General features: G+C 37.4%; 1 protein-coding gene across 33 annotated transcripts in view; it reads left to right on the top strand.

Moving 5' to 3' along the window:
- The window catches only part of LOC126183349 (twitchin), a 521808-nt gene that overhangs the window by 473190 nt on the left and 29706 nt on the right, over nucleotides 1-18912 (top strand). For 32 of the 33 annotated variants that reach the window (XM_049925263.1, XM_049925234.1, XM_049925262.1 and 29 more), the window contains 11 exons: nucleotides 105-402; nucleotides 704-837; nucleotides 1094-1301; nucleotides 1413-1565; nucleotides 1710-1936; nucleotides 2153-2443; nucleotides 2747-2940; nucleotides 5421-5598; nucleotides 7036-7092; nucleotides 9109-9269; nucleotides 12824-12971. In XM_049925263.1, coding sequence (XP_049781220.1) covers nucleotides 105-402; nucleotides 704-837; nucleotides 1094-1301; nucleotides 1413-1565; nucleotides 1710-1936; nucleotides 2153-2443; nucleotides 2747-2940; nucleotides 5421-5598; nucleotides 7036-7092; nucleotides 9109-9269; nucleotides 12824-12971 — 2049 coding nt within the window. The remainder of the gene's footprint in view (nucleotides 1-104; nucleotides 403-703; nucleotides 838-1093; nucleotides 1302-1412; nucleotides 1566-1709; nucleotides 1937-2152; nucleotides 2444-2746; nucleotides 2941-5420; nucleotides 5599-7035; nucleotides 7093-9108; nucleotides 9270-12823; nucleotides 12972-18912) is intronic. The other variant, XM_049925235.1, reaches the window with a different exon arrangement.

Here is an 18912-nt window from a genome sequence, read left to right as displayed (position 1 = left end):
TGTAAATGACATCAAAACTCATCCTTAGAATATATAAGAAAAAAGGCTACATTATTAGTAATTTGACGTTTCATACATGTAATGAAATGTTACCTCTGTTCCAGTCTTCGATATCTACTCTAAATATGTGCCACAACCAGTGGAAATTAAAACAACTAGTGTCTATGATTATTATGACATTCTGGAAGAAATTGGCACAGGAGCATTTGGTGTTGTGCATCGCTGCCGTGAAAGGAAGACTGGCAACATTTTTGCAGCAAAATTCATTCCAGTGTCCCATGCTATGGAGAAGGAACTGATTAAAAAGGAAATTGATATTATGAATCAGCTGCATCATCCTAAACTCATCAATTTACATGATGCATTTGAAGATGATGATGAAATGGTGTTAATATTTGAGTTGTAAGTGTCAGTGGTCATATACTTCTAATAAATCAAACAAAATTCTAGAGATTTCCTCAGTAACCAAACATATTAATATCAAATATTAGGTTTTTTAATTAAAAACTTTCCCCAGATATGTATAAACATGGAACTGCAGAATAAGTTTTGAAGGGGCTGTTGTACAAATTCAAATGACCATTGGATCCTTATGCTTATGGTTTTGTTTATATTGTCAAAACAGTTCCTGCTGTCAGTCATCTACTAATGACAAATAATAAAACGTTTATTTTGTAATTGAATAATCTTTTCCTGCAAACAGTTTGTCTGGTGGAGAGCTGTTTGAACGAATCACTGCTGAGGGTTACTCAATGTCTGAAGCTGAGGTCATCAACTACATGCGGCAGATATGTGAAGGTGTCAAACATATGCATGAGAAGAATATAATTCATCTAGGTAAGCTGACACAACAACAATAATGATAATGATTATAAACAAATGCTCTACTTTATGTTTCTCTCATGTAATGGACAGAGCAATGAAACCAACAGTAATATGTTAGATATAAAACAATTACTGATAGTTCAGCATTTGGATATTTTTCTTATAGCGGTTTCATTGTTAATTTTACAGAATGATTGATGTTGTGTAAGCTGTCATTTTACTGTTCTTGTGATTCATGATTATACATTTTGAGTCTCACTGTTTCCAGATATAAAGCCAGAAAATATTATGTGCCAGACAAGGAACAGCACAAATGTTAAACTCATAGACTTTGGATTGGCAACAAAGCTGGATCCTAATGAGGTAGTCAAAATATCAACAGGAACAGCAGAATTTGCAGCACCAGAAATTGTAGAAAGAGAACCAGTAGGATTTTACACTGACATGTGGGCAGTTGGTGTACTTGCATATGTTCTGTAAGTAATGTTAAAACTGAACAATCTTATACTTGCAAAATATCAATCTACATTCTGACTGTTTCTTTCCAACTTTAGACCAATAATGATCTGGGTCATTTATTGTTACAGCCTAAGTGGACTGTCACCTTTTGCTGGAGATAATGACATTGAAACACTGAAAAATGTTAAAGCTTGTGACTGGGATTTCGATGAAGAGGCATTTGCAAATGTATCTGATGAAGGCAAAGATTTCATTCGAAGGCTTTTAGTGAAAAATAAAGAGTAAGTCTGTGCTAATAATCTCGCTATTCTTCTTCAGTCGAATAATTTAATACATGCATGAAATAAATTGTAGATTGGATTTCTCACTAAGTAAAACTATTGTTTTGTTTGCAATTCTTATCTAATTTTTTATTTCAAATACAGGAAAAGGATGACTGCTCATGAATGTCTTCTTCATGCCTGGCTTACTGGTGATCACAGCAAACGCACTAATGTCATCAGTTCCTCAAGGTACACGAATATACGTGACAAAATTAGAGCAAAATACACAGATTGGGATGCATTCATCCTACCTATTGGTAGGCTTGCAGAGTACAGTTCTCTACGCAAACTGTTGGTGGACAAGTATCGCATTCATGACACTTCATTTGGTAAGTATTTTGTATCTTGGATGAACAAGAGCAGCTCAAGATATTAAAAATAGAATGTAGACTGTGCATGTTAATGTAATCAAGTAGGTTTTAAAATATTTACAGGAATTTTAAACAAATTCACATCACTCATTAGTGATATAGAGAATGGAGCTAGCTTGTGGAACATCACTTACATAGGAATGTGTTAACTCACAGTCTTATTGTGTGTTGCAGACCGCAGACAAGCTGCCCCAAGGTTCGTAATCAAACCACAAAGTGCTTTTGCCTATGAGGGACAAAGTGCTAAGTTCTATTGCAGAGTAATTGCAATAGCCACACCAACATTGACGTGGTACCATAACAATGCTGAACTGAAACAAAGTGTAAAATTCATGAAGCGTTATGGAGGTGATGATTACACATTCATTATCAACAGAGTTAAACTGGAAGACAGAGGAGAGTACATAATTAGGGCAGAGAACCACTACGGCTATCGTGAAGAAGTCGTATTCCTCAATGTCCAACGTAAGCATGAATTTCAGTGTACTGCATTTTCATTAGTAAATACTGAAAATAGTACATTAATAGTTAAAAATGATTAATGAACTATGTATAGTGTGCTATATTTATTACTAGTTTAACTTGTGTTTATAGAATACTTAGAGAAAACTGCTAGTGCTATTACCATTACTCATATGTTTAACTACGTGAATTATGACATACTGATAAGTTTTTTTGAGAATGTTTGTAAAGCATCTCCTACCAAAATACTGGCTGATTATTTTTGATACATATTTAGAGATGTATACATTCATAATAACTTTCCAGCCATTCCAAAAGAGATTCCACAGTACAGACCTGAAGTCCAGCCTGTAAGACGCCGTGAGCCGTTGTCCTATGCTCTGTGGCAAGATGAAAGAGAGAGTGCACCAAGTTTTACATTCCATTTGCGACCCAGGGTCATGCAGATACGACAGACTTGCAAACTGCTGTGCTGTCTCAGCGGAAAACCAGTACCAACGGTATGACTTTTGATAATATCCACACCTGGGGACTTAACCTGATGAGTGTAGGAATAAAATTGCTTTTCTGATGTGTTAATTAATTTAGCTGTCTGAGATAATATATTCCACACAGGTTCTGAAAAAGAAATGAATTTGGTGTGTGTGTGTGTGTGTGTGTGTGTGTGTGTGTGTGTGTGTGTGTGTGCGCGTGTGTGAGGGGGGGGGGGGGAGAGAGAGAGAGAGAGAGAAAGGGGGGGGGAGATTTATTTTCTAGTAGTACATTATATGAAAAAGCTCAGGTAGGCATGCACTGTGCTACAGAAATCTCTGTTTGCATGATGACTATCTTCATTCATCACAAAGTAAATATATCAAAATATCTTTTTTCTTCACTGTAACCTTGTGTGTAGGACGAGAATTAGTAAAATTTGTATCAAAATTATTATTTTATAGAAAAAAACATCATTTTAAATTTTGCAGACTGTAATGTATCAAATTTAGTAGCATCCATTTTAATAAAAGAAAGAAGCTATTCACATTTTTAGTTCAGTCCTAAACTTCCATAACTATGAGGTCATGGAGAGAAAAGATTTCAATTGTGCACATTAAGTAACTGCCATTAATACCACATGTAATAATATTTTCTATATTAATTGTGAACTCATTTGTTGTGCACAATTTGAGAGTAGCCATAGTCTGCTGATAAAAATTTAATGCTTGGAAACTGAAAACAATGTACAGTGTGTCAATTTAACAAAAACCAAATGGATGGAGTGATCTATATAAAGAACTTCTACTCATATGATTTGTGATCTTTTGCTGTATTAAGCACATACCCAATGATAACTAAATGATACTGTTACCATCTGCAATCATACAATGTACCACATTACAATATTAAAAGTGTACCAAGAACATTTACACCATCAACTATTACTTGAATTAGTAAATAATAGTATTATCAATATAACCCCACATATCAGAATAGTTTTGGAAGATACTGTAGTGCAGCCAACTGGCCAGGCCTGTACATTACGTGAAATATAAGGGAACAGCTAGCAGGTCCAGCAACATTCATACAGTTTTAACAGCTAGTAATGACAACAGTGCCATGAGTATCTAGTAAGCCTTACTATGGTTACTGTGAATGACATTGGCCAGAGTCACTTTCCCTCAACCTGTGCATATGGAGTCAATCAAATTATATTTGACATTTGGTGCATACTTGTTTGTGCCATACAATAAACCTTCTTTGTGGTGTATGCATGCTTATTCTTGCAATGGTCCATGTATTGCCAATAATCAGTGTATATTAATATTATACACTCAAAAAACGGAGGAACTGCATTTTAAACAGATCCAATACACCAATGACATAATGCATCTGCAAAATACATGACTTCACCTTGTTACTTTACTTTACTCACTCCTCAGATAACTAATATTGTCTCATCTCTTTTAAGCAAGGATTTGAAATTTAAAAAAGTGGGAAATATTATCATATTTATTTGCCCTCGGATCAACTTTAAAAGTAAGCAGAAATAAGTTTTTGCCCAGCACCATGGCACATGAAGAAGATGGGCAAGAGAACACATAGAATGGAACCTGTATCAAAGGCGTTCGCTTCTGTTCACCAAGTGCAGGGTTCATCTGACATTTCATGATGATCATGGAAGAGTGTGGAGGTGGACGGGTACATGTCTTGGACATGTAGTCCCATGAACACAGCAGGGAGGTGGCTCAATCATATTTTGAGCTATTATGACGTATGGATTTTTGGGTACCTCTCATTGGTGTTGAGGGTAAATTGAGGGCTTTGCAGTATATAGGACCGGATCCTCCACTCTATTGTCCAGCCCTATGTTCAGATATTTAGTGATGATAATGCAAGAGCATGTTGCCCATCTTATGAACACCTTCCACCAGGAGGCAGGAATCAACTGCATGGAATGGCTTGCGAAATCTGTTGACATTGAACGTGACTGAGCATGCTTGGACAAGTTGCAACTTATAATGTGTCATCACAAGAACCCTTCTCACACATATGATAATCTCAAGAGGGCTACTTTTGACTTTTGAGGAGTGTGACAGGCTTGAGCAGCAAGTTATTAACCACCTTTTGAACAGCATACAAAGGAGGATCCAAGCATGTTGAAATGCACAGGGTGAAACAACACAGTATTGAATATTATCCAACAACTGGTTTTGATTTTATGGATTTGCAAAGATGTGCACTTTTGAACAATCTACCTTTATTTTGGTTTTTTTTTTCATTTTTATTTCACAGTAAAGTTATTGCTATAGTTACATTGACTAATATTTCTTCATTCACTGCTCCCACTGAATATAAGCCCACAAACATTTACAGATATGGAGGTGGTGCAAATCTTATTTTGAGCAGTTTATGTTTTATTGCAATAGATACAAAGATGAATTTTCTTTTGATTAAAATTCTTGGCAGGCTAGTTGTTAAATAACCAAACTTGATTTCTCTTTAGGTAAAATGGTACAAAGACAAGAGAGAACTGTCCAAATATGACTACACTATGACACATGCAGATGGTGTAGTAACAATGGAAATTGTGGACTGTAAACCAGAAGATTCTGGGAAATATAGATGTGTTGCCACAAATATCCATGGGACTGATGAAACAAGTTGTGTTGTTATTGTAGAAGGTATGCAAAAAGAGAATTTATTTTAATTGATTTTTTATGTTTAGTATCATACAACTGACAAGGAGTATTGATAGATAGATTAAGATATAACAATTTATAATTGTTCATAAAAATACTCATGTGCCAGGAAAATGCATGTAATAGTGGTTGTCCTTGTTTTAACTTATTTGACTGAATTAGGCTATAAGAAACATTCATTAAATATTGTTGAATTTTTACTTAATATTATGTTCACAGCAATTTTTGAGTACAAATTACCAGTAGTTCTAAGTTATTGCATTTTTCTCTATTCATAACTCTTTTCAATACTTAAAATTTTTCTATGTTCATGGGACCTTGCAAATTGAATCTATTTGCCTCTCATCATAATTTTTTTGCTGGTAGATGTTCTTAATTTTAGGAACATATAGGATTCAACACATAAGTCTCAACATTTGCTATGTTGTGTTCCTTACTTAATTTGCTTTTCCTCATGTCATCCATAGGAAAATGCGGTAAGCATTCAGTTTTTGAAAATGTACTGTATTTTATTGTTTTTCCAATGAAATTTAAATGTTAAATATGTTTTGTTTACCTGTCTTATTTTCCTGTTTTCTTTTCTGCTCTCTGCACAACTTCTAATATCTTAGTAACAGAGTTCCTAACACATCAAAATATGTGTAAATGATATTTACTTTCACAAGCATTCTCAGTTATCATTGCATTTTATGAGCATTGGAGCTCTTGTGCCAACTCTCCTGCACCAGGAATTTCTGGTACCAATTTGTAAACAGAGGTGACATACTATATTGTGTTAGAAATATTTTGTAATACCAGAAAAGAGTGGTCTCCAATTATTGAATAACACATTTCATATGATGCCTTAAGTATAATTATGAGAAAGACATGTTATGTTCATCTGATCTCATGGATAGTAGAACACTGAGGCTTTGCTAAGCCTGATTGGAAACTGTGTTGCATTGCTAGTACTTATATGGCACTGTGTCTTATGGTTACCTAAGTTGGCAGATCACATGAGTTCCTTTATAGTCAGTTAGTTGATTCACACATATTTTGTCATAGATCCAATAAAAAATACCATTAAACATAATGCCCTAGCTGACAAATTTTTGTTTTATTTTGTCACTGTACCAATTTTTTTTAATCATTTTTCATCCATATTATAAGCAGTTCAGACAGTTTTGTTTTGTCTATAAAGAAATCATTTGTATGATTCAGATCTACTTTTCTTGTCTGTTAACTATTTCATCCATTTCTAGATCATGTATTAATACTTAAAAGTAACAGTTTACATATTTTGAAGTGTTGTTTATGTATGTATATTAGTCAGTGCTGAAAAACTGATAGGTGCTTCAGTTTGTAGAATATTACTGAAGTGTAGTAGTGTAGAAATATAATTAATCAGTTTGAAAACTGTATTTATTCTTCCTGTCCTAGGCTATGGATCTACTGCAGAGCAAACCGAGTTAGCTAACAAACTGATGTATTCTGGAGGTAACCTTTCACTTACTAATAATTGTAGTATTAACAATATATGGAGATCTTCTCTAAACTATCCATCTTTAATTGTAAAGTATACAGTAGTAGCTATACGTATTTTGATGTCTTTTAAAAGTTGCAAACAATATTTGTGGTCAGTTACTACTGATTTCTCTGTCTGAAGCTTACTTCAATATAATTAAAGAGAATTTTTAGACCAGACACATCTGGTCTAAAAACTTTCTTTAATTAAACTGCTGTGATCTTAAGATGGAGAAACCAGTGAAACTGATTTTAACAGCTGCTGCATAAGATGGCCATGCAAACAAACATAATATTTATCATATATCTTTATTAAATAAGTGTACATTTAATAACAGTGCTTGAAAAAGGAGACTTTAAATTTGCGTAAAGAGAATCATTTTATAATATCTGAATACATGTGTTAGTCCCATTTTGAAATTATAGATACTAGAGAGATGTATTCATTCAAACACATTAAAGAATTGGCTTTCTACCATGAGGAGACTAAGAATAAATATTAAAGTCTAATAATTCTTATTAATTTATCAGTGACTCTGGATGTAACTCATATATGGCAAGAAATTATCTAAGCCTAAAAAGCAACAATATTTTTGTGGATAAAAGTTATTGTTGCTCTGGACATGTTTCATATAAATTAGCTAGAAAAAGAATTAATCAAAACAGATGTATCATCCATCTAATAAAGAATGCTACAACCTTGTGTAGTTAATTGAAAATAAATTATTGTATATAGGCATTATTGGATAAACATTTGTGAATTCTAGTAAAAATTCACATTTGAAGCTAAAATTATATTGAATATTGTGCAAATAAGAAGCTAATGTTACTATTGTAGAATAAAGGAGGGTTAATGTGATTTTTTCCCCAACTGAATTAATGGAATAGCAACTTTTAGAATGGAACTGATTTTTGTAGTTCCTTTAACATAAAGTAGGCCTATTTAGTGGGATAATAATTTAAAAAGTTCATTGCTAGCAAAAATTTTTTCATAACTAGATATTTGATTTGATATGCAGTAAAGGTTTCTCTTATTAATTAAAAAAGAAAATAATTCAAAGAAAAAATCTCTTACAGAAAAAGCTAGAACATAAATGTCTTGAAAAATTTAATATCAAATACTTTTATACCAACTTCAACCATTTACAATGCATTTCTCTCCTAAACAAACCGTATCTTCTGCCACTCTTTTATTTTCATGCATATAACTGCTTAATTCTTTTCTCCCAAGATGTTATTGTAATATCCTTCTGTAAAATCTGTTTTCCTGTAGGTATGTAATGTAGTTTAGCTAATTAAATTTAATGAACAGTGGTTAGGAATACATATTCTTTTACTCTGTCCTGTTGCAACGAGTGATAAATTCCTGCTTTCTTTCTTCCCCTTCTGATTCTTATTACTGTCTGTTTTAATATTTCCTTCTTAGTCTGGAAAACACATTCCCATTAAAGCATTCCAGTCATTGTTATGAATATGACACACCAAAATGAATTTTCACTCTGCAGTCAAGGGTGCACTTATATGAAATTTCATGCCAGATTAAAACTGTATGCTGGAGCACGGCTTGAAGCCAGAATCCTCCCCTTCTGCAGAAAAATACTCTACTGAGAGATAAAGGTAGAGCATTTGCCTGTGAAATGCAAAAGTTCTAGGTTTGTGTCCGAGTTTGCTACACAGTTTTAATCTCCTCCAGAGTGAAAATTCATCCTGGGAACAGTCTCCTAGATTCTGACTAAGCCACTTCTCTGCAATACCCTTTTTTCCAGAAATGCTAATCCCACAAGGTACACAGCAGAACTTCTGTGAAGTTCAGAAGGCAGGAGAGAGGTGCTGGTGGAAGTAAAACTGTGAAGGCAGGTCATGAATGCTTGGATAGCTCAGTCAGTAGAGCATTTGCCCAAGAAAGGCCTGACACATAGTTTTAATCTGCCAGGAAGTTTTATATTGACACTCATTCAGACTGTTGAACATTCATTACTCCTTTGACAGATCGGCGATATATTGAACAACCGAGCCGACCTACAGCAAGCCCTTCTGTATCTGTTCGGAGATCCAGCTACAGAGCCTCAGACACTTACAGCAGTTCTGATTACCGTGGTAGTTCCAGCTCATCGGTGAAACAGAGTTCAACCAGTCATTCAAATTACAAGGTATGTGCAAAGCTAACATTACAAGAAAAAATAAAATTATTTCATAACAAACTTATTAAGATTTTTTTTATTTCTACTGAATTCAACACCAAAATATTATATTAAAGCCAATGGTGTGCATTCCACAAATTGTTTCAAGCAAATGGTACAGGCTGTTGAATATTTGTTCATTATGCAATGTCTGTAACTGGAGAAACAGAAAATTTGCCTCCATCATTGTTTATATTATTTTCTTTTGATTTTCTGTCCTGTTCACGGAGATTATTGTTAAATTCTTCTCTCTCTCTACATTTTATTGTGAAACCCTGCTGTCTAATTTCTTTTCTTGTGGGTAGATAACATAGTAAAGAAAATTACAGGAATTTAGCTTTAATGAGGTTATTTAAGTTTGGTTAAAATATTGCTATTCCTTTGGAAACCCTGCTATACCTAGTAAATTATTCATATATTTTTTAATCCAGCTGCTGGTATAGAAATTCTTATTTTGTTTATTTTTTCACTTAATGCATATTTCACAGGGCTGTACAGTGATGAGATTGCCATATCTAATGGAGTGTTTCACACTTCCAAAGATGAGACATAAATGATAGAATACATCCAAGTACTCATATCTATCCTGGAAATTTTTCTTTCAGTCTCTTCACCTTAAAAATTTCACAGCAAGAGATGTGTTAAATAATATTAAAGTACAGCATTTGCTACCTTAATGACCAAAATGGAAAGTTAAAACAGTATGCAGTGCAGTTGGAAGCCAGTGTTGAGTAAACTACAGATACAAAGACAGATACAATGGATTTCAGAAAGTGATATTTTACACTTGTGAAACATGAGGTCCCAAGATGCCTTTGAAAATTTCATTATAATTTTCAGTTATAAACAAATACTGTTAAGCAAAATAAAGTTTTAGTCTAATAGTAGGCACAGTACTTATAAAATATCCCATTTTTACCAAGTAAAGAGTAATATAAATACTATTTCCCAAAATTTCTCAATTAATTGTGAATAATTTTGTTCCTGCAGACAGATCGTAAACTATTCTTTGAATCATTTTATGTTTCCTACAACAGCAGAAAATTACATTTAGTCAGAAATATAAATAACTATAAAGAATTTCAGTGGAGTGCCAGTACAGTAAATGTTATCATTTATTCGATGGATAAAACTGCTGAGGCACGCAGTTAATATAATGTTTGCCTGATGCTTACACTAAATGCAAACCTAACACGTAATGAGCAGTACATAACATAAACTGATCTAAAAAAGTAACTCTCTGTTACATTAAACAGAGCACCCCCTTACCTGTTTGCTGAAGTAACCAGATGAATTTCAGGTGGCTGATGAAAATGTCATCACCAGAATTTAGCCAGTATGGGAAGGGAGGCTCACAGCATTCAGTCTCTGATCGCCAGACCCAGTGTTGATGTCATGTCACCAAATCATTTCAAAGTATATCATATACACTCCTGGAAATGGAAAAAAGAACACATTGACACCGGTGTGTCAGACCCACCATACTTGCTCCGGATACTGCGAGAGGGCTGTACAAGCAATGATCACACGCACGGCACAGCGGACACACCAGGAACCGCGGTGTTGGCCGTCGAATGGCGCTAGCTGCGCAGCATTTGTGCACCGCCGCCGTCAGTGTCAGCCAGTTTGCCGTGGCATACGGAGCTCCATCGCAGTCTTTAACACTGGTAGCATGCCGCGACAGCGTGGACGTGAACCGTATGTGCAGTTGACGGACTTTGAGCGAGGGCGTATAGTGGGCATGCGGGAGGCCGGGTGGACGTACCGCCGAATTGCTCAACACGTGGGGCGTGAGGTCTCCACAGTACATCGATGTTGTCGCCAGTGGTCGGCGGAAGGTGCACGTGCCCGTCGACCTGGGACCGGACCACAGCGACGCACGGATGCACGCCAAGACCGTAGGATCCTACGCAGTGCCGTAGGGGACCGCACCGCCACTTCCCAGCAAATTAGGGACACTGTTGCTCCTGGGGTATCGGCGAGGACCATTCGCAACCGTCTCCATGAAGCTGGGCTACGGTCCCGCACACCGTTAGGCCGTCTTCCGCTCACGCCCCAACATCGTGCAGCCCGCCTCCAGTGGTGTCGCGACAGGCGTGAATGGAGGGACGAATGGAGACGTGTCGTCTTCAGCGATGAGAGTCGCTTCTGCCTTGGTGCCAATGATGGTCGTATGCATGTTTGGTGCCGTGCAGGTGAGCGCCACAATCAGGACTGCATACGACCGAGGCACACAGGGCCAACACCCGGCATCATGGTGTGGGGAGCGATCTCCTACACTGGCCGTACACCACTGGTGATCGTCGAGGGGACACTGAATAGTGCACGGTACATCCAAACCGTTATCGAACCCATCGTTCTACCATTCCTAGACCGGCAAGGGAACTTGCTGTTCCAACAGGACAATGCACGTCCGCATGTATCCCGTGCCACCCAACGTGCTCTAGAAGGTGTAAGTCAACTACCCTGGCCAGCAAGATCTCCGGATCTGTCCCCCATTGAGCATGTTTGGGACTGGATGAAGCGTCGTCTCACGCGGTCTGCACGTCCAGCACAAACGCTGGTCCAACTGAGGCGCCAGGTGGAAATGGCATGGCAAGCCGTTCCACAGGACTACATCCAGCATCTCTACGATCGTCTCCATGGGAGAATAGCAGCCTGCATTGCTGCAAAAGGTGGATATACACTGTACTAGTGCCGACATTGTGCATGCTCTGTTGCCTGTGTCTATGTGCCTGTGGTTCTGTCAGTGTGATCATGTGATGTATCTGACCCCAGGAATGTGTCAATAAAGTTTCCCCTTCCTGGGACAATGAATTCACGGTGTTCTTATTTCAATTTCCAGGAGTGTAGTAAGGAATTTGGCATTGTTGGTGGTGGTATGTCATTGGATGGAGTTGTTAAGTTTGGCAGACCTCTTGATACTATTGTAGAAGACTGAGATGTGTCCCAGCTCACACATTGTTTGATTCCCTACTCACCCATAACAATCACACTATATTGCACAAGCTTTCTTACTATTATCCATGTGATGAAGATACACATTCTTTATGTGGCAGATTTTAGGAGAACAGTGGCAACTTATCTCTACTAGAAACTTGTCTAGGAACTTTTCCAAAACAGTAATTTAGATTCCTATATTGTCCATAGCACTCATTGATGAGTATAGGATTGATTCTGAATGACAAGTACATAGATATTTGATGTAGTCTGTAGAAAAAGTAAAAGCTTTAGATAATATCCATTAGCTGTGTACATTAGTGATATATACACTGTGTATAATATAATATTTCTGTCAATTGAAAGGTTGTCTGGATAATATTATTTCACTATAGGTCTGTCACTTTCATGTATTTTTGTTTCAGTTGAGTTGTCTCAATAGTTTTACGTTAAATAAAGACCAACTTGTAGTTTCTTCAGACATGATGCTCCATATCGACTCTAGTTTTTGAGTTTCCTGCCTATGAATTTGATACATTATCATGCCTGTCAGTTAAATTTTTTGCCTCATACTTTGTTTTTAGTCTGCGGCAACAATAGCTATGAGTGCAAGTTCATCAGAGAACAAGACAACGCAGTCTTCTGACAAGCGTGTCATGAAGAAGTACGGCAGTAAGCTCGATACAACAGGCAGCCCATCGAGGTCCAGAAGTGCCACCAAGGAGCTAATATGTAAGTCAGTCATACTTCACTTAAAACTATTTGCAGTAACTCTTTTGTACAGAGCATTTCATTTAACACAAGGGGCAATAAGTTTAGCAAAAGATTTACACACTAATTTAGCTTACATATTGTACTCGTATAACAATTCCACAAAATGTCAGTTGGAGTTATTTTCTTGAAATGATTGCATGTATAGAGCAACAATTTGTATTGAAAAACCAAAAGCAGACAAAATATGTATAAAATCATCACTTTATTCAGGAAATTTACTACCGGTATCTAAAAATCTGTTATCAGGCATTGGTTAACCTGCACTTTCATAGATTTCAAACTAATATATCGTAATTACATACAGTGTCTCAAAACATTATCTGCTTTGCACATTTTTCCAGTTATTATTTTTACATAATATTTGGAACAAGATAGTCAAAACCAGATTTATAGTATCTTCGTAGGGGGAATTCAAAGCAAGCAATTAAGTGTTAAGACAACTGTCAATATGTGCTCATATAATCATGCTCAGATAGCTAGGATAAACAAAATATTTTCGGGAAACATCTCTATGGGTCAGTTAAGGTAAGATATTTTAAAGATAATTTACAAAACATTTACTGGTACAAAATGTAGAAGAAATAAGATGCAAGTGCCACATCTAAATCATCGTGCCATGTTAATTTTGTCCATATTTTGCAGCTTCAGATATGCCTGTATTCAATACACTGGAAGTATGAATTAAAAAACACCTTCACTCACAACTTTTTGTCGTATTAAGTACACGATGCATTTCAGACCCTGTTGGTTCATCATCAGGTGTAATTTGTCTTCACATAAGCCCCCCCCATGAACCATGGACCTTGCCGCTGGTGGGGAGGCTTGCGTGCCTCAGCGATACAGATGGCCGTACCGTAGGTGCAACCACAACGGAGGGGTATCTGTTGAGAGGCCAGACAAACATGTGGTTCCTGAAGAGGGGCAGCAGCCTTTTCAGTAGTTGCAGGGGCAACAGTCTGGATGATTGACTGATCTGGCCGTGTAACATTAACCAAAACGGCCTTGCTGTGCTGGTACTGCGAACGGCTGAAAGCAAGGGGAAACTACAGCCGTAATTTTTCCCGAGGACATGCAGCTCTACTGTATGATTAAATGATGATGGCGTCCTCTTGGGTAAAATATTCCGGAGGTAAAATAGTCCCCCATTCGGATCTCCGGGCGGGGACTACTCAGGAGGACGTCGTTATCAGGAGAAAGAAAACTGGCGTTCTACGGATCGGAGCGTGGAATGTCAGATCCCTTAATCGGGCAGGTAGGTTAGAAAATTTAAAGAGGGAGATGGATAGGTTAAAGTTAGATATAGTGGGAATTAGTGAAGTTCGGTGGCAGGAGGAACAAGACTTTTGGTCAGGTGATTACAGGGTTATAAATACAAAATCAAATAGGGGTAATGCAGGAGTAGGTTTAATAATGAATAAAAAAATAGGAGTGCGGGTTAGCTACTACAAACAGCATAGTGAACGCATTATTGTGGCCAAGATAGACACAAAGCCCATGCCTACTACAGTAGTACAAGTTTATATGCCAACTACCTCTGCAGATGATGAAGAAATAGATGAAATGTATGACGAGATAAAAGAAATTATTCAGGCAGTGAAAGGAGACGAAAATTTAATAGTCATGGGTGACTGGAATTCGTCAGTAGGAAAAGGGAGAGAAGGAAACATAGTAGGTGAATATGGATTGGGGGGAAGGAATGAAAGAGGAAGCCGCCTTGTAGAATTTTGCACAGAGCATAAATTAATCATAGCCAACACTTGGTTCAAGAATCATAAAAGAAGGTTGTATACCTGGAAGAATCCTGGAGATACTAGTAGGTATCAGATAGATTATATAATGGTAAGACAGAGATTTAGGAACCAGGTTTTAAATTGTAAGACATTTCCTGGGGCAGATGTGGATTCTGACCACAATCTATTGGTTATGAACTGCAGATTGAAACTGAAGAAACTGCAAAAAGGTGGGAATTTAAGGAGATGGGACCTGGATAAACTGAAAGAACCAGAGGTTGTAGAGAGTTTCAGGGAGAGCATAAGGGAACAATTGACAGGAATGGGGGAAAGAAATACAGTAGAAGAAGAATGGGTAGCTCTGAGGGATGAAGTAGTGAAGGCAGCAGAGGATCAAGTAGGTAAAAAGACGAGGGCTAATAGAAATCCTTGGGTAACAGAAGAAATATTGAATTTAATTGATGAAAGGAGAAAATACAAAAATGCAGTAAATGAAGCAGGCAAAAAGGAATACAGACGTCTCAAAAATGATATCGACAGGAAGTGCAAAATGGCTAAGCAGGGATGGCTAGAGGACAAATGTAAGGATGTAGAGGCTTGTCTCACTAGGGGTAAGATAGATACTGCCTACAGGAAAATTAAAGAGACCTTTGGAGAGAAGAGAACCACTTGTATGAATATCAAGAGCTCAGATGGCAACCCAATTCTAAGCAAAGAAGGGAAGGCAGAAAGGTGGAAGGAGTATATAGAGGGTTTATACAAGGGCGATGTACTTGAGGACAATATTATGGAAATGGAAGAGGATGTAGATGAAGACGAAATGGGAGATAAGATACTGCGTGAAGAGTTTGACAGAGCACTGAAAGACCTGAGTCGAAACAAGGCCCCGGGAGTAGACAACATTCCATTTGAACTACTGATGGCCTCGGGAGAGCCAGTCATGACAAAACTCTACCATCTGGTGAGCACGATGTATGAGACAGGCGAAATACCCTCAGACTTCAAGAAGAATATAATAATTCCAATCCCAAAGAAAGCAGGTGTTGACAGATGTGAAAATTACCGAACTATCAGTTTAATAAGTCACAGCTGCAAAATACTAACGCGAATTCTTTACAGACGAATGGAAAAACTGGTAGAAGCCGACCTCGGGGAAGATCAGTTTGGATTCCGTAGAAATGTTGGAACACGTGAGGCAACACTGACCTTACGACTTATCTTAGAAGAAAGATTAAGAAAAGGCAAACCTACGTTTCTAGCATTTGTAGACTTAGAGAAAGCTTTTGACAATGTTAACTGGAATACTCTCTTTCAAATTCTGAAGGTGGCAGGGGTAAAATACAGGGAGAGAAAGGCTATTTACAGTTTGTACAGAAACCAGATGGCAGTTATAAGAGTCGAGGGGCATGAAAGGGTAGCAGTGGTTGGGAAAGGAGTAAGACAGGGTTGTAGCCTATCCCCGATGTTATTTAATCTGTATATTGAGCAAGCAGTAAAGGAAACAAAAGAAAAATTCGGAGTAGGTATTAAAATTCATGGAGAAGAAGTAAAAACTTTGAGGTTCGCCGATGACATTGTAATTCTGTCAGAGACAGCAAAGGACTTGGAAGAGCAGTTGAACGGAATGGACAGTATCTTGAAAGGAGGATATAAGATGAACATCAACAAAAGCAAAACGAGGATAATGGAATGTAGTCAAATTAAGTCAGGTGATGCTGAGGGAATTAGATTAGGAAATGAGACACTTAAAGTAGTAAAGGAGTTTTGCTATTTAGGGAGTAAAATAACTGATGATGGTCGAAGTAGAGAGGATATAAAATGTAGACTGGCAATGGCAAAGAAAGCGTTTCTCAAGAAGAGGAATTTGTTAACATCGAGTATAGATTTAAATGTCAGGAAGTCGTTTCTGAAAGTATTTGTATGGAGTGTAGCCATGTATGGAAGTGAAACATGGACGATAACTAGTTTGGACAAGAAGAGAATAGAAGCTTTCGAAATGTGGTGCTACAGAAGAATGCTGAAGATAAGGTGGGTAGACCACGTAACTAATGAGGAGGTATTGAATAGGATTGGGGAGAAGAGAAGTTTGTGGCACAACTTAACTAGAAGAAGGGATCGGTTGGTAGGACATGTTTTGAGGCATCAAGGGATCACAAATTTAGCATTGGAGGGCAGTGTGGAGGGTAAAAATCGTAGAGGGAGACCAAGAGATGAATACACTAAGCAGATTCAGAAGGATGTAGGTTGCAGTAGATACTGGGAGATGAAGAAGCTTGCACAGGATAGAGTAGCATGGAGAGCTGCATCAAACCAGTCTCAGGACTGAAGACCACAACAACAACAACATATGCTTTATTTTTTTCTCTTGAATGAGGTGAAATGCATATTTCTGTCATGAAAAGGTCTGATGTTAGGTTATGAATTTTGTAATTCAAACACAGAAAATATGTGTGAAATAGTGGAAAAGATGAACGGTGTAAACTTACCATATAATCCAAGAAAAGTGTTTTTAAAATTTTAGCACCATCATACATTCTTTTCTCCTGTGAAAAACCATGCATCATTAGTGGGATTCGAGTATCTAGTAAATGAAAATATGCTGTCAGAAACAAGTAGAGAATGTAAGCTGTGTGGTATAATTTTGCACAGAGCATAATTCAATCGTAGCTAACTCACGGTTTAAGAACCGTGAGAGAAGGTCGTATACATAGAAGAGACCTGGAGATTATATAATGGTTAGACAGAGGCTTAGGAACCAGATTTTAAATTGTAAGACAAATCCAGAGACAGATGTGGACTCTGACTGCAATTTGTTGGTTATAGACTGCAGATGAAAACTGAAGAAACTGCAAAAAGGCTGGAACTTAGGGAGATAGGATCTGGATAAACTGAAAGAACCAGAGGTTGTAGAGGGTTTCAGAGGGAGCATTAGGGAACAATTGACAACAACAGGGGAAAAGAACACAGTAGAAGAAGAATGGGTAGCTTTGAGAGATGAAAAAGTGAAGGCAGCAGAGAATCAAGTAGGTAACAAGACGAGGGCTAGTGGAAATCCTTGGGTAACACAAGAGATGTTGAATTTAATTGATGAAAGGAGAAAATATAAAAATGCAATAAATAAAGCAGGTGGAAGTGAATACAAACGTCTACAAAATGAGATTGACAGGACATGCAAAATGTGCTAAGCAGAAATGGCTAAAGGACAAATGTAAGGATGTAGAAGCATATACCACCATGAGTAAGATAGATACTGCCTACAGGAAATTAAAGAGACCTTTGGAGAATAGAGAACCGCCTGTATGAAAATCAAGAGCTCAGGTGGAAAACCAATCCTAAGCAAAGAAGGGAAAGCAGAAAGGTGGAAGGAGTATATAGAGGGTCTGTAGGAGGATAGTATACTTGAGGTCAATATTATGGAAATGGAAGAGGACGTAGAGGAAGATTAGGAAGGAGATATGGTACTGCATGAACAATTTTACAAAGCACTGAAAGACTTAAGTCAAAACGAGGCCCCGGGAATAGACAAAATTTTGTTACAGCTACTGATAGCCTTGGGAGAGCCAGTCCTGACAGAACTCTTCCATATGGTGAGCAAGGTGTATGAGACAGGTGAAATACCCTCAGACTTCAAGAAGAATATAATAATCCCAATTCCAAAGAAAGCAGGTGCTGACAGGTGTGAAAATTACCGAACTATCAGTTTAATACGTCACGGCTGCAAAATACTAACACAAATCCTTTACAGAAAAATGGAAAAACTGGTAGAAGCCTACCTCGGGGAAGATCAGTTTGGATTCCGGAGAAGTGTAGGAACATGTGAGGTAATACTGACTGTAAGACTTCTCATAAAAGATAGCATTTGCAGACTTTGAGAAAGCTTTTGACAATGTTGACTGGAACACTCTCTTTCAAATTCTAAAGGTGGCAGGGGTAAAATACAGGGATCCCGATGGCAGTTATAAGAGTCGAGGGGCACAAAAGAGAAGCAGTGGTTGAGAGGTGAGTCAGACATGGTTGTGGCCTGTCCCCAGTTTTATTCAGTCTGTATATTTACCAATCAGTAAAGGAAACAAAAGAAAAACTTGGAGTAGGAATTAAGGTGCAGGGAGAAGAAATAAAAACTTTGAGGTTTCCCAATGACATTGTAATTTTGTCAGAGACAGCAAAGG

The sequence above is a fragment of the Schistocerca cancellata genome, chromosome 4 (genome assembly GCF_023864275.1).
Source record: "Schistocerca cancellata isolate TAMUIC-IGC-003103 chromosome 4, iqSchCanc2.1, whole genome shotgun sequence".
Classification (NCBI taxonomy): domain Eukaryota; kingdom Metazoa; phylum Arthropoda; class Insecta; order Orthoptera; family Acrididae; genus Schistocerca; species Schistocerca cancellata.
This window is presented reverse-complemented; position numbering and strand designations above follow the sequence as displayed.